The sequence below is a fragment of the Scyliorhinus canicula genome, chromosome 7 (assembly GCF_902713615.1).
Source record: "Scyliorhinus canicula chromosome 7, sScyCan1.1, whole genome shotgun sequence".
Taxonomy (NCBI): Eukaryota; Metazoa; Chordata; class Chondrichthyes; order Carcharhiniformes; family Scyliorhinidae; genus Scyliorhinus; species Scyliorhinus canicula.
Window position 1 is genome coordinate 183,513,347 of NC_052152.1, and position 22,834 is coordinate 183,536,180.

General features: G+C 46.4%; 1 protein-coding gene across 4 annotated transcripts in view; it reads right to left on the reverse strand.

Moving 5' to 3' along the window:
* The window catches only part of LOC119969607 (rho GTPase-activating protein 18), a 169,199-nt gene that overhangs the window by 12,814 nt on the left and 133,551 nt on the right, over nt 1–22,834 (reverse strand). For all 4 annotated transcript variants that reach the window (XM_038803443.1, XM_038803445.1, XM_038803442.1 and 1 more), the window contains 7 exons: nt 20,536–20,699; nt 14,699–14,864; nt 12,970–13,061; nt 11,951–12,028; nt 11,681–11,840; nt 9,834–9,916; nt 2,253–2,459 (listed from right to left, as the gene is read on the reverse strand). In XM_038803443.1, the coding sequence (XP_038659371.1) occupies nt 2,253–2,459; nt 9,834–9,916; nt 11,681–11,840; nt 11,951–12,028; nt 12,970–13,061; nt 14,699–14,864; nt 20,536–20,699 (950 nt within the window). The remainder of the gene's footprint in view (nt 1–2,252; nt 2,460–9,833; nt 9,917–11,680; nt 11,841–11,950; nt 12,029–12,969; nt 13,062–14,698; nt 14,865–20,535; nt 20,700–22,834) is intronic.

A 22,834-nucleotide genomic window follows, 5' to 3' on the forward strand; every position in this document is an offset into this window, starting at 1 on the left:
CCACCATACCCACCCGCAGGATCTGCCAGTCCCTGCCGGTGGAGTGTGCAAACAACGGAAAACCCTGTTTGACAGCAGTGGGACTGGAAGATAAAATGGGGTGTGAGGGGGGGGGTGGGTGCATAGTGAGGAGATGGAGGTGGAAAATTTGGTAGCACCAGAAACTAGGTGCAGGGATGACGGTACATGATTGACTTAATCCCACTTCTTCCATTGCGGGCAGAGCTCAAACTTTGTGCTGTCCGTTTTTGTAGTGCTAACCATGCTCTCTAGTGGTGGTGTGCTTCAGCAGCGTATTCAAGCTCAGGGGAGGCTCGGGCCACTTCAAGCTAGCCTACACTACTTAAAAGCAGCTCCACTTCTCAAAGGGGAGGTGTATTCTGCCTATGCCAGGGTTCTCTGCCACAGCCCTGGTGCAGGGTGTGATGAGAGGTGTCCTCCACAGACACGCGTGAGAGCAGATAGCTGATGCAGTCAATGGAAGCAGTACCTTAGAGGACCTGGTTGCAGCAACAAAAAATGTAATGACCTCACATGAATGAAGTGAATTCATATTCAAATGCTATACATTTAAAACCTAATCACTCGCCTCACACGCTGCCTAATTCACCACCAACATCACTTAGCTACCAACAATCTCTTATTAATCACGATTCCCAAACTTTACCTTTGTTGTTTCACCCTCACAAATTTAACACTGCTGCCAGCCTGACACCCATGTCTCACAGCTGGCACACAATGCCAGCTATTCAAACATGGCAGGCACATTGCACAAACGGAATGTCACTAAGTGTGGTGCATACTCTGTCCTCTCTTGCAGGATAAGGTAGCCTGGAATAAGATGCAGCAGAACCTAAAGATGAGAAATAGGCAAGGCCTTAACATCCATGGCAGAGATGGTGTCATTAATGGAGCAGCCATGACCGACTGGCGTGCATAACGGCAGGAACAAAACCAAAGATGACCATGTGCTCATATCTAATCCTCCTTCTCACATCCCAATTTCCCTCATTCCACTCTCTCCACTGACTGACAAGCTGCACTGTCAGCGTGCTCTTTTTGCTTTCATCTCCCCTCACCACAACCCTGCTTTTAGAGACCCGAGACCTGCACCCAATAATGGAAGAGAAAGAGGTGGAAGAGCAGGAAAACTTTGATGATGATGACAAAAGACTCGATCTCACGCTTACAGCCATTAGTTCAGGTGCTGATATTGTGTGTACTTTTGATAATAGTTTACAGGCAGGATCTGCATACGATATGCTACAGGGCACGAGTCAGCCAGGGGAGGGGCCATGGGGAGTGCAGGCATCAGATCGCCAGTGGGCAAATCGCACACGTGTTCTTCTGCAGAGGACTCAGTTGAGGGCTTCAATGAGGTGACTGACAGGGAAAGGTAAACAGAATGAAATGCCTGGTACCTCTGCAGGCCTGCCCAAGAGCCTGTGGTCACTGTGAAAATGCATGGATGAGCCTGACATCAAACTGGCACAGGGCTTTGCACAAAACTTAAAGATGAATCTTGTGCAGAATGATTGTGGTGGCCAACTCTATAGGAACACTTAAGAGTCAACAAAGATGCAACATCTGATTACCAACGTTTCAGCTTCCATTGCAACACAGGCAGATGCCACCCAATGTCTGGAGGAAGGAAGAAGCTCAATCAAACAAATTCAGCTCACTGCCACACAAGCTCAAACTGCTTTAGGTGAAGCTCAGTGGATACCAGCAGACAAAAAGACTTGCAGGATGTCATGGTGTCAGATGGCAGAGATACAACCCAGGGGAGTGACAGAGGTTTCTTGGGAGCACAAACCTGCTATGCCACCTCAGGATGAGTGCATGTGTCCTCCCACCACTGCCATTCTGCTCGAGTCCTTGCTGTTCCCGGTCAGCCAACCAGCCCAGACTAAGATGCCCACTCCGAAGCTGGCTTTTTGGGGCAAGAGCTAGTTGAGGCCATCCTGCAAGACTATCTATCCGTCATCTCCCTCAGTGCAAGTGAGCCAGACCACAACAAATAGATGCACTGACTGACATCACAATCTGTCTACTCTGCAAACTTCTGCCAATCACTCGGAGCCTGCTTTACAAAATGGCGTCCTGTGCACAGGATTACAAGATTTCCTGGTTACCATGGAAACCGCTTTGGGAGCCAAAAAAACATTAGTAGTGGCAATAATATGGGTGCTACACAACCAACTTGTGTGAGCAAATACATTTTCATTTTAGTGTTCTAAAAGTCAACATACAGTCCAGAGAAGGTCTTGATAGTGGATCAGCATTCGAACAACATTTGCAGCTTTTTCTGCCTGCTGCTTCTGATTGCCATCAGGAATTTTGTTTGGAATTCCTTTGTGCATGAAGAGGTTAGGGGCGATGATTGTGGAAACGTTCCAGAGATTCATCTTGTTTTTCTTCTCTTTATCAATCACTTTGCGGAGAAACTCTAGTAGCAACTGCAGAAAGTGGAACATCTGGTTAAACATGGAACACGTTTAGTCTTAGTTTTGTAACTGCTACAGATAAAGACTGTGTGTCGGCGTCATGGGAGTAGATACTGCAATCAATATTGTTCAAGTAAATAATGGACGCTGCTGGAAAATCTCAGCAGGTCTGGTAGCATCTCTGAAGTGAGAAGCAGAGTTAACGTTTTGAGCCTGTATGGCTTGAAGTTGTAATACGGACTCAAAACATGAACCCGGTTTCTCCTTCCTCAGATGCTGCCAGACCTGCTGAGGTTTTCCAGCATTTCCTGTTTTATTTTGTCCATGTAAAGATTAACCGCTATGTTAGAGCACAGTGAGGAAAGCAGTTATCGAAGATTCGCAGCTTATAATTTGTACCCTGCTATAGTTGCAAGGTAAAATTTCAACAAACAAAAGGGAATTGTTTAGCTGTTTTAATATACATTTTTTAAAATATATTTTTATTCAACAAGTTGCAGAACATCATAACAGTGAAATAGCTCGTGAGCACCCATACAACAGATGTACTGCAAACAACTTGTTTTTAAGTAGTGTGAATGCTGCCCTCCACTCCCTCGTGGAACCCTTCATCCGACCCCCGGTGGGAAATTTGATCGTTTCTAGCCTCAGGAATTCCACTAGGTCGACCAGCCAGTCTGAGACCTTAGGTTGCACTGCTGATCTCCATCCATGTAGGAGTCATTGCCAGGCTTTCAGGGAGGCAAGGCCAAGGATGTCTGCTCCCCTCCTCTCAGAGTTATGATTGGTCCGACACCTCGAAGATCGCCATCAATGGGCATGGCTTCTTCATCTTAACCCCTACGACCTTGGAAATGGCCTCAAAGTATGTGGTCCAGAATCCCATCAGTCTTGGGCAGGACCATAACACGTGGGAGTGGTTGGACGGACCCCCCCACCACCCATATCGTTCGCAACTGTCTTCCACCCCGTGGAGGAACCCGCTCATGCATGTCCTGATCAGGTGTGCCTTGTGCACCGTCTTCAGTTGCATCACGCTCCGGCTCACGCATGAGGTGGAGTTCAACCTGTGCAAGAACTCGCTCCAGATTCCTCCCCTGGACCGAGGCCGAGTTCTTCCTCCCACTTCTCTCTCATTTTGAACAGTAGGGCCTTTACCTCTTCTAGCAGTCATCCACGTAGATCTGTACACTTTCCCTCCCCTAACACATCCGGTGATATCAGTCGGTGTGTTGCTGGGTAACCGAGGGAACGATGGGGCCTCCTTGCAGAGGAAGTCGCTTATAGAATCATAGAATTTACAGTGCAAAAGGAGGCCATTCGGCCCACTGAGTCTGCACCGGCTCTTGGAAAGAGCACCCTACCTAAGCCTACATCTCCACCTGATTCCCGTAACCCAACAACCCCACCTAACCCAAGGGCAATTTAGCATGGCCAATGCACCTAACCTGCACATCTTTGGACTGTGGGAGGAAACCAGAGCACCCGAAGGAAACGCACGCAGACACAGGGAGAATGTGCAGACTCTGCACAGACAGTGACCCAAGGGGGAATCAAACCTGGGACCCTGGTGCTGTGAATACATAGTGCTAACCACTATGCTACTGTGCTGCCCCTTATCTGAAGATACCGAAGCTCACTCCCTTTCAGGAGTTGGAACTTCTGTTAGTTCCTCCAGGATTGTCACTCTGCCATCTCCATACATGTCCCTGACCCACAAAACCGCTTCCTCCCTTCTCCAGGTTTTGTATATGGCGTCCATTCTGGCTGGGGTGAATCTGTGGTTTTTACAGATAGGAGCTGAGATGGATGTGTCTCTTAGCTTGAAATGGTGCCTAAGCTGGTTCCAGGCATCACTGGCAGTGACCAGTGCCTGCAGGGACGTTCCTAGGAATGCCACATTTGCTTTTATGTCAGGAGCTGATTCTTATGGAAACTTTAACAAGGCTCTAGGTTCCACATCCACCTCAGTTCATTCTGAACTTTAGTCAATTTGCTTTTGCAATCCTTTGTAACCCTTAGCCCCCTCCCTCATTAAAACCTGTTGCACTGGGCCCCCATTTGCAAACAGAATCCAAGCCATTTACAGATTTTACAAGTATAATTCTTGATGTCAGTGGAAAGAGATCAGCCAGTCTCACAGGTCAATGGCACCTCCCTGCAGATTCTCCTCCAGACCATCAAGGAATGGCAGGAGTTGCTCATTCTGAGCAGTAGGAAAAGGAGACCTGCCCACCTGGCTAAGGCAATCTGGATGGTTTAAATTTTGTTACGATGCAGTGCAGTCTAGAATATAATGCATCAATATGAACATTATTATTCAAATTAATGGTTTTCGCACAATTAATCTAGATGATATATCTGACAAAAAACGCTTTCCAAATCATCGATATCCATGTAAAGTCAAGGCGGCAGCAGAGCGGAGCCGCTGATTGGCTGTTGCGGGGAAAATTTGCATCAGTGCATTGCGGTCACTGTATCTAGAAGGTATACCTGAGCAAGACACTCTCCGTGTTCAAGTGAAGGCAAGCATCCAGCAGAGCGGAGCTGCTGATTGGCTGTCGTGGGGAAAATTTGCATCAGTGCATTGCGGTCACTGTATCCAGAAGGTGTACCTGAGCAAGACAACTTCCGTGTTGAAGTGAAGGCAAGCATCCAGCAGAGGGCAGCAGAGCGGAGCTGCTGATTGGCTGTTGCGGGGAAAATTTGCATCAGTGCATTACGGTCACTGTATCCAGAAAATGTACCTGAGCAAGACAACTTCCGTGTTCAAGTGAAGGCAAGCATCCAGCATATGGAAGCAGAGGGGAGCTGCTGATTGGCTGTTGCGGGGAGAATGTGCATCAGTGTATTGCAGTCACTGTATCCAGAAGGTGTACCCGAGCAAGACACCCTCCGTATTCAAGTGAAGGCAAGCAGAGCTGAGCTGCTGAGGGGAAAATTTGCATCAGTGCATTGCAGGCACTGTATCCAGAAGATAGTCGGTGGAGGAGCTGTTGTCAAGTGACAGTAAGACCCCAAACACATCTTCAGTGTTTCCCTCCCTACCTCCTCCTCTAACCAAATAAAAAACAATCACTGTTGGGATCCTGGTCGATTAAAGATCAAGAGGGAGACTTGAGGGTAGGTAGAAGTAGAAAGAAGTTGAACCGTGATGTCACAGCCTGCAGGTAAATGATTGGCTGGTGACTGGTAAGTCGTTTTTCTTTTCCCTGAGGTGTGTTGATAAGGAAAGGTTTTTCTATTTCTATTTTTTTTTTTATCATCTGATTGGTGACAATTTTTCTTTTTTTTTCCTTTTTCATTTATCTATTATTTGATATTATAGTTGGACTAAGTTAAGTTTAAGATTAAAAATGGCAGGAGATCTCAGACCCGTGTTATGCTCCTCTTGCTCAATGTGGGAGCTCAGGGATGTGGCTGATGTCCCTGGCTCCTTCATGAGCGAGAAGTGTGTCCAGCTGCAACTCTTGTTAGACCGCATGACGTCTCTGGAGCTGCGGGTGGACTCACTTTGGAGCATCCGCGATGCTGAGGAGGTTGTGGATAGCATGTTTAGTGAATTGGTCACACCACAGATTAGGATTGCTGAGGGAGAAAGGGAATGGGTGACCAAAAGGCAGAGAAAAAGCAGGAAGGCAGTGCAGGTGTTCCCTGCAGTCATCTCCCTCCAAAACAGGTATATATCATTTTGTATACTGTTGGGGGAGATGGCTCACCAGGAGAAGGCAGTAGTAGCAAGGTTCATGGCACCGTGACTGGCTCTGTTGTACAGTAGGGCGGGAAAAAGAGTGGAAGGGCTATAGTCATAGAGGATTCAATTGTAAGGGGAGTAGATAGGCGGTTCTGTGGTCGAAAACGAGACTCCCGAATGGTATGTTGCCTCTCAGGTGCATGGGTCAGGGATGTCTCAGATCGGCTGCAGAACATTCTAAAGGGTAGGGTGAACAGCCAGTTGTCGTGGTGCACATAGGCACAAATGATATAGGTAAAAAACGGGATGAGGTCCTACAAGCAGAATTTAGGGAGTTAGGAGCCAAGTTAAAAAGTCGGACCTGAGGTAGTAATCTCAGGATTGCTACCAGTGCCACGTGGTCGGCAGAGTAGAAATAAAAGAATAGGCAAGATGAATGCGTGGCTTGAGAGATGGTGCAGGAGGGAGGGGTTCAGATTTTTGGGACATTGGGACTGGTTCTGGGGGAGGTGGGACTACTATAAATTGGACGGTCTACACCTGGGCCGGACTGGAACCAATGTCCCTGGGCTGCTTTTGCTAACGCTGTTGGGGAGGGTTTAAATTAATGTGGCAGGGGGACGGGAACCAACTGAGGAGGTTAGTGGGCAGTAAGGAGGTAGTAACTAAAGTCTGTAAGGAACTAGATCATGAAGTCAGTGTGACTAAGGGGAAGATTAGGCAGGGAGCAGATGATGAACGCAAAGGGGCTGGTGGTCTGAGGTGCATTTGTTTTAATTCAAGAGTATGATGAGAGTATGATGTTATTGCTATTACTGAGACTTGGTTGAGGGAAGTGCATGATTGGCAACTAAATATCCCAGGATATTGATGTTTCAGGCGGGATAGAGAGGGAGGTAAAAGGGGTGGAGGAGTTGCATTACTGGTCAGAGATGATATCACAGTTGTGCTGAAAGCGGGCACTATGGATGATTCGAGCAGTGAGGCGATATGGGCAGAGCTCAGACATAGGAAGGGTGCAGTAACAATGTTGGGGCTGTACTACAGACCTCCCAACAGCTAACGTGAGATAGAGGTACAAATATGTAAACAGGGTGGTGGTGATAGATTTTAATTTCCCCAACATTGACTGGGATACACAGTGTCAGAGGTCTAGATGGAGCAGAATTTGTAAGGAGCATCCAGGAGGGTTTTCTAGAGCAGTATGTAAATAGTCCAACTTGGGAAGGACCTGGTGTTGGGGAATGAGCCCGGCCAGGTGGTTGAAATTTCAGTCGGGAATTACTTTGGGAATAGTGATCACAATTCCATAAGTTTTAGAATACTCATGGACAAAGACGAGAGTGGTCCAAAAAGAAGAGTCCTAAATTGGGGGAAGGTCAACTATACCAAAATTTCACAGGAGCTGGGGAATGTGGATTGGGAGCAGTTGTTTGAAGGTAAATCCACATTTAATATGTGGGAGGCTTTTAAAGAGAGGTTGATTAAAGTGCAGGTCAGACACGTCCCTGTGAAAATGAGGGATAGAAATGGCAAGATTAGGGAAACCATGGATGACAGGTGAAATTGTGAGACTAGCTAAGAGGAAAAAGGAAGTATACAGACGAAGCTTTGGAAGAATATCGGGAAGTAGGACCAATCTAAAACGAGGAGAGGGACATGACGGGTGTTGAGGTTAGGGATAGATGTTTAATTACTCTAGGTCAAGTCGGCATAAGGAGGGAGGATGTGTTGGGTATTCTAAAAGGCATTAAGGTGGACAAGTCCCCAGGTCCGGATGGGATCTATCCCAGGTTACTGAGGGAAGTGAGAGAGGAAATAGCTGGGGCCTAAACAGATATCTTTGCAACATCCTTGAACACGGGTGAGGTACCGGAGGACTGGAGAATTGTTAATGTTGTCCCCTTGTCTAAGAAGGGTAGCAGGGATAATCCAGTTAATTATAGACCGGTGAGCCTGACGTCAGTGGTAGGGAAGCTGCTGGAGAAGATACTGAGGGATAGGATCTATTCCCATTTGGAAGAAAATTGACTTATCAGTGATAGGCAACATAGTTTTGTGCAAGGAAGGTCATGTCTTACCAACTTAATAGAATTCTTTGAGGAAGTGACAAAGTTGATTGATGAGGGAAGGACTGTAGATGTCATATACATGGACCAGTAAGGCATTTGATAAGGTTCCCCATGGTAGGCTGATGGAGAAAGTGAAGTCTCATGGGGTCCAGGGTGTTCTAGCTAGATGGATAAAGAACTGGCTGGGCAACAGGAGACAGAGAATAGTAGTGGAAGGGAGCTTCTCAAAATGGAGAACTGTGACCAATGGTGTTCCACAAGGATCCGTGCTGGGACCACGTTTGTTTGTAATATACATAAATGATCTGGAAGAAGGTATAGGTGGTTTGATTAGCAAGTTTGCAGATGACACTAAGATTGGAGGAGTAGCAGATAGTGAAGGGAACTGTTAGAGAATACAGCAGAATATAGATAGATTGGAGAGATGGGCGGAGAAATGGCAGATGGAGCTCAATCTGGGCTAATGCGAGGCGATGCATTTTGGAAGATCCAATTCAAGAGTGAACTATACGGTAAATGAAAAAGCCCTGGGGAATATTGATGTACAGAGATATCTAGGTGTTCAGGTCTATTGTACCCTGAAGGTGGCTGCGCAGGTCGATAGCGTGGTCAAGAAGACATACGGCATGCTTTCCTTCATCAGAAGGGGTATTGAGTACAAGAGTTGACAGGTCATGTTACAGTTGTATAAGACTTTGGTTCAGCCACATTTGCAATACTGCGTACAGTTCTGGTCGCCACATTACCAAAAGGATGTGGATGCTTTCGAGAAGGTGCAGAGGAGGTTCACCAGGATATTGCCTGGTATGGAGGGCACTAGCTATGAAGAGAGGTTGAGTGATTAGGATTATTTTCATTAGAAAGAGGAGGTTGAGGGGGGACCTCATTGAGGTCTACAAAATCATGAAAGGTATAGACAAGGCGGATAGCAAGAAGCTTTTTCCCGGAGTGGGGGACTCAATTACTAGGGGTCACGAGTTCAAGGTGAGATGGGAAAAGTTTAAGGGATATATGCGTGGAAAGTTCTTTACGCAGAGGGTGGTGGGTGCCTGGAACGCATTGCCGGCGGAGGTGGTAGAGACGGGCATGATAGCATCATTTAAGATGTATCTAGACAGATACATGAATGGGCAGGGAGCAGAGGAATACAGATCCTTAGAAAATAGGCAACAGTTTTAGATAGAGGATCTGGATTGACGCAGGCTTGGAGGGCAGAAGGGCCTGTTTCTGTGCTGTAATTTTTCTTTGTTCTTCTTTGACCCTGCAGTCACTATACAACAGCATCCAAATGTTTCTTCATGATTCTATGTTTATTGTCTGTGAGACCAAACCAGGGGATCTGCTCCACATGTTCATACTTATTTATGAAAAACACGCCCTGACCATAGCCCTACATTTATTGTGTCCAACTAGTGAGGTGGTCTTTAAAGTAGAATTCTGAGTTTACCTCTCCTGCACCATTTACTCTCTATTGTCAGTCAACCAAGATGCCCTCAGTCACTTCCATTCAAGGTTGACTTTTATTAGCTTCCTGTCATAAGTTTTGAATTTATATTGAATACTAAAGTGTGAAGGTGACGTTTGAGTGCTCTAATCCTTCATTTCCATAATAAATCCTACCTTTAGTGTAGCCCTATATATCTCTGGGAGGACTACCACAAGAAGATTCAGCGAATGTATCATCTGTGTTTGATCCGGGATATCTGAAATAAATCAAAAGCTGTTGCAATGCAAGTAAAGGATTGTAAAAAGTAGTATGATTTTAATTACAATGGGTAAAATTAACCCTTGAGCTGCTTTTTTATTTAATCAAAAACCTGCATGTACATAGAATTATACATCATGTGGAGATGCCGACATTGGACTGGGGTGGGCACAGTAAGGAGTCTTACAACATCAGGTTAAAGTCCAACAGGTTTCTTTGGAATCATTAGCTTTTGGAACACTGCTCCTTCATCAGGTAAGTGAAGAGGTAGGTATTTGTGTAACCTACCTCGTCACTCAGCTGATGAAATAGCTACGCTCCTAAAGCTAGTGATTCCAAAGAAACCTGTTGGACTTTAACCTGGTGTTGTAAAACTCCTTACATAGAATTATACAGCGCAGGAGGCCGTTCAGCCTGTCATGCCTGTGCTAGATCTTTGGTAAAGCTATCCAATTAATCCCACTCCCATTCACTTTCATAGACCCCCTACAGGCCCATCAAGTCTGCACCGATCCCCCCCAAAGAGCAACCTGCCCAGACCCACTCCCCCACCCTATCTATGCAAACTAACCTGCACATCTTTGGACACTAAGAAGCAATTTAGCATGGTCAATCCACTTAACCAGCACATCTTTGGACTGTGGGAGGAAATCAGAGCACCTGGAGGAAACCTACGCAGACACGGGGATAATGTGCAAAGTCCACACAATCACCCAAGGCTGGAATTGAACCCAGGTCCCTGTAAGGCAGCAGTAAATTCCTTCCTTTAAATTAGTTATCCAATTCCTCTTTTCAAACTTACTATTGAAACTGCTTCCACCAGCTTTTCAAGCAGTGCATTCCAAATCATAACTACTCACTGCATGATTTGATTTCTCATGTCACCTCTGATTCTTTTGCCAATCGCCTTAAATCTGTGTCCTGTGGCTACTGATCTCTATTTACTCTGTCAAAACTGCTCATTATTTTGAAGACCTCTATCAAGTCTCCTCTGAATCTTGTCTGCCCCAAGGAGAACAACCCCAGCTTCTTCAATCTCTCCAAATGACTGGAGTCTCTCATCCTCGGTACCTTTCTCGCAAATCCCTTCTGCACCATCTTTAAGGCCTTGGGATAGGTCTTAAAGTGTGCTGCCCAGCAGTGAGCAATGTAGTCTCACTGAGGCCTAATCTGTGGGTTCATAAAGGTTTATCATAGCTTAATAAATTCTGTACTCTATACTTCTATTAAGAAAGTCAAATATTCCACACACATTCTTCAGTCTTTTCAACTTGTATTCCAACTTCAAATATTTATGCTCATAGACTCCCAGCTTTCTTTGTTCATACCCTTTAAAATTAAACCATTCAGTTTACATTGCCTCTACTCTTTTCTCATAGCAAAATGTATCACTTCGCAGTCCTTTGTGTTAAACGTAATCAGCCATGCGTCCGATCATTTCACCGGCTGTTCACGTCCTCCTGAAGTCTCTTTCTAACTTCCGAGTCATTTGCTACATTTCCAAGTTATCCGCAAACTTTGAAATTACACCCTGTATACCCGAGTGCAGGATCATTAATATAGATTAAAAAGAGAGGTGGCCCTAATATCCAACACAAGGAACAACACGGTGTAGTTTCCTCCAGTCTGAAACTTAACCTTGAACAACAACATTCTGCTCTTCAGTAATTTGGGGTCCAGGCCCCCACTCTCTCCTTTATCCCATGGATTTTATTTTCATTACCGAGTTCATTATGTGCCACTTTATTGAAAGCCTACATACGTTTGACTGCTGTGAAAGCAGTCACATATTCTGCTGTTAGCAAGGGAGACGGCAATTCACGGATAAACATCTTTAATAAGCCTGCAAGGTCGTTTTGGTGCACTTTCTTCCAGTCAAAATTCATTTGGTAAAAGTTTGCATCAATCTCCTGTTGCAAATTCTGTGGGCAAGAAAGAAAATATACAAATGCTGAATGTTACAATGCCAAAACTATCAGTTGGTAAAATTAAAATTTATTTTACTTCATTCTGTTTGTTTGGTTAGGAGTACCTTCATCCTAGAAACAGAGCCCGAAATGCGAAGAATCCCTTCCGTTTCTAAACCTCCAATTTCCAGACAGCACACCAACTGTGGGAAAACAGAATTGTATTGGAACAGGCTACATGTACAAATCTAAAATTAATCTAATTCATTCTAAAATTCCTCTCTTGCTGTTTGGCCAAGGAATGAACCCAGTTATTTTGAAGAGGTTAATGGTCTGCTAATTCTGTATAGAGGCACAATACAGACAAAAGAAGTGTCATGCTTTTATTGATTACTATTGCTCAGGATAATCTCACAGTTTTAGAGTTCCTTGTACCTCTGGATGTGATCTTTAATTTAACAAGCACATCATATATTCTTGATTGAGGCATTTCTAGGCTGGATTTTATGGGACACTGTGGTTTTCGCCCTCGGTGAAAGGGTCAGTCGGGTGCCCGCCTATGACCAACAGCTCTCCTGCAGCAATTTAACACCGGGAGCAGTGTTTCCTGTTTTAAGGAGTGGTTTTAGCCCCAATCTTGGTGGGTTGTACTGCTAGAGAGAACAACCAGAGTCTCTGCAGCGTCATCCCGGTGAGTTGACCACTGTGTCGCAACACCGAGAGGCCCAGTTAAGCCTGGGGTCAGGAGTATCTCTGGAGGGTAGGGAAGTGGGATGCTTCTTTTTAATTCTTTCACAGGATGTGGGCATCACTGCCTAGACTAGCAATTTTATTGACCATCCCTCGTCGCCTTCTACAATCGCTGCAATCCATACGGTTTTGGTACACCCACAGTGCTGTTAGAGAGGGAGTTCTAGGATTTTAACCCAGAGAAAGTGAAGTAACGGCGCTATATTTTCAATTCAGGAGAATGTGTGACTTTACACACACTTGTTGCCGGGGGAGGGGGGGGGGGGGGGGGGGGGGGGGGGGGGATTGTAAAATCAAATGCCTTGGAGCTTGTAAGTACGGTTTCTATAATTTGATCCTTGTCTATTTTGTTCCTGAAATCTTTTCTTTATTGCAATGAAACAAAAGGGCTCACCTTTTTAAGAAATAGTGGAACTTTAGTGCTGGGCTCAATCTTCTGATCATTTTCAATCAAGTGTGCGAGTGGGACACCAAAAACTTTATTTTCTACACAACAAAAATTATATTAGTACTGCAGATCGCCATGATGATTAGGATTTCTGATGATTCTGCCATTCCCCAAGTTGCAAATGTTTCTCTGCAATGGCGGAATATAAATATCATGAGTGCCTATCTCAAGGTGTACCTGGAATCCTTCATACATGGAGTCCTGTTCTCGATGGAGAAGTCACAGGGAAAGAGGAATCTCATTGAGACTTACTCGTTCAGTGCTCCTAATGGCAAACTTCACTGCAGCCCGCGAAAACGACTCACTCAACTTCAAATTGCAAAGAGGAGAAGATACCTCAGAACAAAACTCTCACCCTTCCAATTCTTAAATTGAGCTTTTGTTCAGCAAGGCTAAAAATAAATTGCTAACGTTGTCCTAACCAGCCTGGTTTAATCCTGATGAGCTCTACGATGTAGTTAAGTGTTAACATGATTGTAATATCTCGCATGGGGCAGAGCGGTGGCTCAGTGGCTAGCATTGCCGCTGTCATAATATCCACTCCTGTATATCATGAGATGCAGACAGGCAGTGATTGACACACAGGATAACCAATGAACACACACGACACAGAACAACCAATCACCAGACAGGACACCACCACTATAAAGCCCGCAGGGCATTAAGGCTCTCTCTCTCTCTCACAGGACACGGCTAGGGAGATAGTCACAGTGCACAGGCCAATGAACATCATCACCATGTGGTAGAAAGCTAGTCTGGTCAAGCCAGTAGGAGGTTATCAGTTTGGTTAATAGAGTGTCAACCCACAGCAGATTATGTACAGCAATCAACAGGTTATATAAAACAGTGTTGGACCATCTCCTGTGTCGGAAGCCTGTTTTTCGTTTTACTGCATCCAGGTGCAGTCGATGTTAGACCAGCACAGATAACACATCAGCTGCCTCACGGTGCCAAGGAACCGGGTTCGATCCCGGCCCCAGGTCACTGTCCGTGTGAAGTTTGCATATTCTTCCCGTGTCTGCGTGGGTCTCGTCCCCACGTGCATGGTAGATGCAATGACTACACTAAATTACCCCTGAATTGGAAAAATTAAAGAAAAAAATATCGCACATGGGACCTATGGAATGAGAATGTGCATCTTCTCTGTGCTCCTTGCGAAGTACAGGCTCCGCAGCTAGGGGCATGGCATCCCACTAACAATAATCTTTATTATTGCCACAAGTAGGCTTATATTAACATGCAATGAAGTTACTGTGAAAATCCCCCAGTGGCCACATTCCGGCACCTGTTCGGGTACACAGAGGGAGAATTCAGAATGTACCTAAGAGCACGTCTTTCGGGACTTGTGGGAGGAAACACGAGCACCGGGAGGAAATCGACGCAGACACAGGGAGAATGGGCAGATTCTGCACAGACAGTGACCCAAGGGGGAAATCAAACCTGGCACCCTGGCACTGCTAACCACTGTGCTACCGTGCCACCCAATCACCCAGTGTATTTAAGGTCGGACAGTAAGGCACCGACTAAGGAAGTGTATCCCGTTTGTAAATAAACGCAGTTCTTATTTTTACTAAGTGTGGACCCCCAGTGTCCTTATAAAATGATGAATTATTTTGTTACAAACATGCATCATAATTACTTTATTTGACTGGAGGAGTTTGCATTTAACACCTACCATTTACTTTAACTTTCATTGCTTTGCATCGTTTCACCTCTAAATTCAGGACATCAAAGAGAGCTGTCAGCTCAATTAATGCCAAACTGTGAATCTTTTTCATGTCGTTTGCGGAGAGATCACCTATTCTCGTTACTCCGAGTTTATTCTTGCGCACTCTGTATTGCTATTAAAATAAGAAAAAATAGAGTATGTTATTTAATCTCAGAAACAAAATGCTGTTGTATTCACAAGTTACAAAATCATAGAATCTCTACAGTGCAGAAGGAGGGCATTCGCCCATCGAGTCTGCAACGACAGTAGAAAAGAGCATTCTACCTCGGCCCACGCCCCCATCCTATCCCGTAACCCCACCTAATCTTTTAGACTCGAAAGGGCAATTTAGCATGGCCAATCCACCTAACCGGCACACCTTTGGACCATGAAAGTAAACCGGTGCAGACACTGGGAGAAAGTGCAATCTCCACAGTTACCAGAGACTGGAATTGAATCCAGGTCCCTGGCGTTGTGAGGCAGCAGTGATAACCATTGTGCCACCCTATCTGTAAATCTATTCAAATAATGCACGAACATAAGAATGAAGAATATTTTCTTCATTAATTTACAATCTTCTACACATTTGTAAAACAGAATTGCCAAAGGAAAAGAAATGAAGATAATAGAAAAAAAAATCTAGGGTAAATATCATTTGAGTTCTGAAAAAGTCATTCTGAACTCGAAACGTTGACTCTGTTTCTCTCTCCCCCGAGGCGTAGAAATAGAAGCAGGAGTACGCCATTCGGCCCTTCAAGCCTGCTCCACCATTCATCTTCATGGCTGATCATCAAGTCCAATACCCTGATCCCACCTTCCCCATATCCCTTGATCCCTTTAGCCCCAAGAGCTGTTTCTAATTCTTTCTTGAAATTACGCAATGTTTTTGTCATAATATCCACTCATGTATATAATGAGATGCAGACAGGCAGTGATTGACACATAGGATGACCAGTCAGCATACAACACAGTACAGCCAATCACCAGACAGGACACTACCACTATAATATCCACCTCTCTCAATTTACCAAATCAAATAATAATCTGCCTTCGTATTTTTGCTACCGAAGTGGATACCCTCACATTTATCCACATTAAACTGCATCTACTATGCTTGTGCCCACTCACTCAGCCAGTGCAAATCCTGCTGAAGCATCTCTGCATCCACCTCACAGCTCACCCTCCCACCCAACTTTGATCATCTGCAAACTTGAAGATAATACATTTAGTTCCCTTGCCCAAATCACTAATATATAATGTGAATAGTTGGGGTCCTAGCACAGATCCCTGCGGTTCCCCACTAGTCACAGCGTGCCATTCAGAAAAGGGCCCCTTTATTCCAACGTTTTGCTTCCTGTCTGCGAACCTGCTTTCTATCCATCTCAAGACACTACTTGTAATCCCATGCATTTTAACTTTACATATTAACATTATTAAAAAGTTATAGTTTTATTATTTTTGGCGATACTGTGTTGGTGTATACGGGTGTGTGTCTAATTTAATTATGCTGGGGACTGAGTGTTTCTGGAATTGAGACCAAACGGCTAGGTGTGAAAAGCAGGCACTTGAAATGAAGGGGCCAAGTGGGATGTTCTACAAGTAAATGCACAGTAGTTAGAAATTTGCCTGAGGAGATAAGTGAGTCTTTGGATATTTAGCTGCTGGATTTCAAAGGGAGGCAAGAAAGTTTACAATTTAAAAGGATACAATAAATGAGGCTAAATTATGACATCTTACTTTATCTCTAAGTAGTGGTAAGGAAAAGACAAAATGTTTTTATATTCTAGAAAATGTAAATTTCAAATAAGGATAAAGACAATTGGGAAAGATTAATGAAGAAGTAACATATTTTCAGTTGGGATTTGTGTTGAGAGAAGTAGCCGTTAAGACCCTTCAGTGTGTTCTGTGCTTGGTCAGAGCCAAATGAAAAAAATCATCTAGAAGAGTGTCTGTTATCTTCAGGAAGCAGAGTTTATTCCAAAGCTTCTGAAATTCTCCACAACAGAGTGAGACAGAGAAGCTGTGTGACATACCTACCCTATTGCAACAGTGGGTGACTGGTGGTTTATATTACTGGAAAATGGAAAATTAAATATCTATAGGGACTGCTGCCTAAACGGGTGTTTCATTTGTGAGTCTATCCAAGAAGAAATCTTTTGGGGGGGAAATGTTCTGCAAGGTTAATTTGAACGGTGTAAATGTAATCATGGGGGGAATTTTTTGGGCCTATTTTCCTCGGACGCATATCCCGTCTGGCTGCTAACTCTTGCGCAAAGGTCATAATGTGACTTGCGCAGGGGTGATTTCAAAATTGGATCTTCCCCCCTCTCCCCCCTCCCCCCGGCAACGTAATCAAGTTTATACCCGAAGAGGATGGTGGGGGGTGGGGGGCATTGAAAGAAACCCTGATGCCAGAAATGGTGGTGAGGAGAGAGAGCGACAGAGACGCAGTGGCAGTGTAGCCCTCATGCCGGTGATATGGGGACCTAATACTGCCGTTGATTGTGGTTGGGGGGAAGCCAGGCTTGCCGCCGGCTCTACCAGGCCCCACCCCACCAGAGGAATGGCGCAGAGCACATCCCTTCCTTTTTTTTGACAAAGTGTCAGAAGATTTAGAGAGAAATCTGTCTCTTTTGGGGGAGAAACAACCTGTGGGATTCACCGTTGACGGGACCCTCCACTTCGCCGGCAGCCCATCCACGCCTGTGGATTTCCCACCGACGTGGGATGGCCACAATGATAAACCCCATTAGCCGGCTGCTGGAATGGAAGATCCTGCTGTCGGCGGGGGATGCTGCTGTCTGCTGCTGGAAAACAGGCCTGGCGGGACGGAGAATCCCGCCCAACGGTTTTCAGTCAGAACTTGACATTTGCTAGTTTTTGGTAAAATACCACCCTTAATATGTTTATCTTTTCTATTGTTCATAAATATTTTAATTTACCATTCAAATTCTACAAAAGTATTTGTGGAATTTGCGACTCCTGACTTCATCACACACAAGTTCATCTCGTAAAAGGAATATCTGACCCAAATTTCTAACTCTTCTCTGGCCACAGGGGAGGTGTCTGAGGACTGGAAACAGCTCATGTTGTTCCACTAGTTAAGAAAGGTTGTAGATAAGCCAGGGAGCTATAGTTCAGTGAGTCTCACGTCAGTAATAGGGAAACTATTGTAGAAAATTCTGAAGGAGAGAATCGATCTCCACTTGGAGAGGCAAGGTTTCATCAGGGATAGTCAGCATGGCTTTGTCATAGGGAAGTCGTGCCTAACAAATTTGATTGAATTTAGTGACTGGAAGCCAGTGTCCGGTGGGACCACAGGGATCTGTGCTGGGTCCCCTATTGTTGGTCATTTATATAAATTACATAGATAACTATGTGGGGAGTAGGATCAGTAAGTTTGCAGGTGACACAAAGATTGGCCGGGTCCTGAACAGTGCGGTTGAGTGTCTTGGGTTACAGGAGGATATAGGCAGGATGATCAAATGGGCAGAAATGTGGCAAATTGAATTTAACCCTCAAACGTGTAAGGTGATACACTTTGGGAGGAGTAATTTGACAAGGAAGCATTCAATGAATGGCCGGACACCTGGAAGTTCTGAGAAACAAAGGGATCTTGGTGTGTTTGTCCATAGATCTCTGAAGCCAGAAGGGAAGGTTAATAGGTTGGTGAAAAAGGCATATGGGACACGACTTTATCAATCGAGGCATAGATCACAAAAGCAGGAAGGTTACATTGGAGTTGCACAGAACTTTAGTGAGGCCACAGCTGGAGTATTGAGAGCAATTCTGGTCGCCACATTATAGAAAGGATTGGCGGGGACACTGGAGTGGGTACAGAGGCGATCCACCTTATGAAGAGAGGTTGCATAAGCTTGGGCTGTTTTCGTTGGAACAGAAAAGATTGAGGGGGTGACCTGATCGAGGAGTACAAGATTATGAGGAGCATAGACAGGGTGGACAGAGAGCAGCTGTCCCCTTAGTGAAGGGTCAGTTATGAGGCGACTCAAGTTCAAGGTGGGGGATAGGAGATTTAGGAGGGTTTTGAGGAAAAACATTTTAACCCAGACGGTGGGAAGTTCTGGAATTTAAAAAAAATTAATTTACGATATGTGGGCGTCGCTGGTTTGGCCAGCATTTATTGCACATCCCTAGTTGCCATTCAGAAGGTGGTGGTGAGTTGCCTTCTTGAACCGCTGCAGTCCTTGATGTGTAGTTACACCCACTGTGCTGTTAGGGAGGGAGTTCCAGGATGTTGCTCCAGCGACAGTGAAGGAACGGCGATATATTTCCAAGTCAGGGTGGTGAGTGACTTGGGAGTGGAACCTCCAGGTGGTGGGGTTCCCAGGTATCTTCTGCTCTTATCCTTCTAGATGGTTTTGGCTTCGAGTTTGAAAGGTGCTGTCTGAGGAACCTTGGTGATTGCAGTGCATTTTGTAGATGGTACACGGCTGCCACCATTAGTCGATGGTGGAAGTTTTGAATGTTCATGGAAGGGGGAGCATTCAAGTGGGCTGCTTTATCCTGGATGGTACATAGAGTACATAGAACAGTACAGCACAGAACAGGCCCTTCGGCCCTCGACGTTGTGCCGAGCAATGATCACCCTACTTAAACCCATGTAACCCGTATACCCGTAACCCAACAATCCCCCCATTAACCTTACACTACGGGCAATTTAGCATGGCCAATCCACCTAACCCGCACATCTTTGGACTGTGGGAGGAAACCGGAGCACCCGGAGGAAACCCACGCACACACGGGGAGGACGTGCAGACTCCACACAGACAGTGACCCAGCCGGGAATCGAACCTGGGACCCTGGAGCTGTGAAGCATTGATGCTAACCACCATGCTACCGTGAGGCCCCATGAGGCCCCACCGTGGTGTCGAGCTTCTTGACTGTTGTTGGAGCTGTACTCATCCAGGCAAGTGGAGAGTATTCCATTATGCTCCTGGCTTGTGCCTTGTCGATGGTGGACAGGCTTTGAGGTGGCCGGGGGGGGGGGGGGGGGGGGGGGGGGGGGGTATAGTCCCGGTCTTGCTGTATTTGGGTATGGACTGCTTCTTTATCCGCGGTTTCGCGAATGGTGCTGAACATTATGCAGTCATCCACAAACATGCCTGGAAGGGGAGCACGGTAGCATGGTGGTTAGCATCAATGCTTCACAGCTCCAGGGTCCCAGGTTCGATTCCCGGCTGGGTCACTGTCTGTGCGGAGTCTGCACATCCTCCCCGTGTGTGTGTGGGTTTCCTCCGGGTGCTCCGGTTTCCTCCCACAATCCAAAGATGTGCGGGTTAGGTGGATTGGCCAGGCTAAATTGCCCTTAGTGTCCGAAAAAAAAAAAATAATGTTAATGGGGGTTGTTGGGTTACTGGTATAGGGTGGAGTAGGGTGATCATTGCTTGGCACAACATTGAGGGCCGAAGGGCCTGTTCTGTGCTGTACTGTTCTAAAGGGTGGTAGAGGCAGGTTGCCTCACATCCTATAAAAAGTACCTAACTGAGCACTTGACACGCAATAACATTCAAGGTTATAGACCAAGTGCTGGAAAATTGGATTAGGTAGACAGGTCAAGTGTCTTTCATGCCTCAGACTTGATAGGCCGAAGGGCCTCTTCTGCACTGTATTATTCTGTGATTCCGTGACTCTGTTGCAAAGTGGAGCCAGCTATTTTGTCTGATTAATCACTTTGTCTAACTTTAGATATGAGAAGAGGTATTCAATGTGAAATAGGCTTGAGCACTCAGTCTATGTTTAGGCTGATTTCAGACGGAGCAAAAGAAGTAACGAAGATAACTCACAAGCAAAGTCCCATCATCCTTTCTTTTCTTGTTGGACTTTATATACAGTGCATGGTTTCGCAAAACCGATGCTTGTTCAGAATAAGAAATATCAAAAGATATAAATTCTGTCTTTGAAAGTTCGCACTGTGTTGGTATCGAAGCCTTGCATTTATCAGAACAAGCTGCAGAACAGAGAAATAAAGAAATCTGCATATGTTACTTGCTATAATAGAAAAACAAAAACACAAGTGCAGCTGTCAAAAATATGGATGAGATTTTGTCTATTTTCCATCTAGAATTTTCTTACTAACTACATCAATGTTAAACTTATAATATGCAGTAATACCTGACACTCTGTCTAATTTCTGCAGTGCGTCCTCGTTTCACAAAATATCTTGGCTTTTTTATTTTGAAGATAACAATCCATCCACGGCTTCCGGTTGCGGCTATGACCAGCTAAGTCGCACGTTTGGCGGCTCCTGCTACAAAGGTGTTTTCGGGCCAATTGGAGGGCCCCAACGGCGCTGTAAGGACAAATCCCGGTGGGGGAAGGCTCCCTGAGGAGAACCAGACCAACTTTATGGTCGGTACCCGGAGTGGGTGGTAAAGAAAGCGACAGCAGCTCCCCAAAAAAAGCGGGGGAAGAAGACCAAAATGGCGGCCGGTGGCGCACCCGAGGAATGGAGGAAATGGGCGGAGGAGCAGCAGGCCGCTCTCCTGCGCTTCTTTACGGAGCTGAAAATGGAGCTCTTGGAGTCAATGAATGCGACGACCACCAGGCTGATGGGAGCCCAGGCGACCCAAGAGGCGTCGATTCGGGAGCTGCAGCAGGAGATGACTGTGAGGGAGGAGGAGGCCACGGTCCTCGTGGGAAAGGTAGAGGTGCACGAGGCACTCCACCTGAAATGGCAGAGCCGTTTTGAGGAGCTGGATACCCGAATGAGGCGGAAGAACCTGAGGATCTTGGGCCTGGCAGAAGGCCTGGAGGGGTCAGACCTCCCGGGATACGTAGCAGAAATGCTGAGCTCCCTGATGGGGGCAGGGGCCGTCCCTTCGCCCCTGGAGCTGGAAGAGGCCTACAGGGTCATGGCTAGGAAGCCAAGAGCAAATGAGCCCCCGAGGGCGGTGCTTGTGCGGTTCCAGCGACTCAGCGATCGTGAGAGAGTGCTGGAGTGGGCCAAGAGGGAAAGGAGCAGCAAGTGGGAGAATTCGACGGTGAGGGTCTACCAGGACTGGAGTGCGGAGGTGGCTAAGCGGCGGGCCCGGTACAACCGGACGAAGGCGGTGCTACATGCAAAACGGATCAGGTTCGGAATGCTGCAGCCAGCGCGCTTGTGGGTCACCTACAGGAACCAACACCACTATTTTGAGTCCCCAGAGGAGGCGTGGGCCTTTGTACAGGAAGAGAAACTGGACTCGAATTAGACCCAGGGGATACTTGGCGGCCGTAGCCGCTCGGGTACTTTCAGCTGAACAAGCGTTTTTTTTTTTTCGGCTGGGTCGGAACTGGGCAACTCTTATTGGAGCGGTTTCCCTTTTTTTTTCTTCTTTCCTTGTTTGGATCTTGAACTCTTGCTTTGGGTTTTTCTTCTGATGTTTTTTCCCCCCTTTGCCAACTTCCCTTAGTTATTGTTATTGTGGTTATTCATGGTTATTTATGGTTATTTATACTGTTTGGTAGAGGGCGACTGTTAAGTACATTGGTATTTGTTATCTATCTGTTATTTATAATGTTAAGTTGGGGAGGCGGGACGGGGGGGAGAGCAGATCGGGGATATGGGCTCCTAGGGGGGGTTCTTTACAGGCATGGACAGGGACGGGGGTGGAACTGAAGATGGCGGGGTGGGGTGTGGCAGGGCGAAAGCGCGGGCTTTCCTCTGTTTTCCCGCGCGTGGGGCAGAGGAGGGGGGAGGGGAGGAGTGCGGGGCGTGGCTAGCAATGGCGACCTTTCCCGCGTTGGAGCGGGGCCAGGGAGGAGTGGCAAGGGGGGGGAGGCCCCCCCCCCCCCCCCCCCCCGAGCCGGGGGGAGTCGGAGTGTGGCAGGAGCAGCCGGGTCAGCGTAAACCAGCTGACTTACGGGAGTACGATGGAGGGTACATCGCGGCTAGAAGGGGTCCTAGCCTGGGGGGGGGGGGGGGGGTTAGGGAGGGACACCGGGTTGCTGCTGGAAAGACCAGAAACGGGAAGTGGAGGACTGGAGAGGTGGGGGGAGGGGGCCATCGCCATGGGGAGCGGGTCAGAAGGGGAGGGTCGACCCGGGGCGAGCAGGGAACAGGACATGGCTAATCGGCAGGGGAAGGGGGCGGGTCGTCCCGCG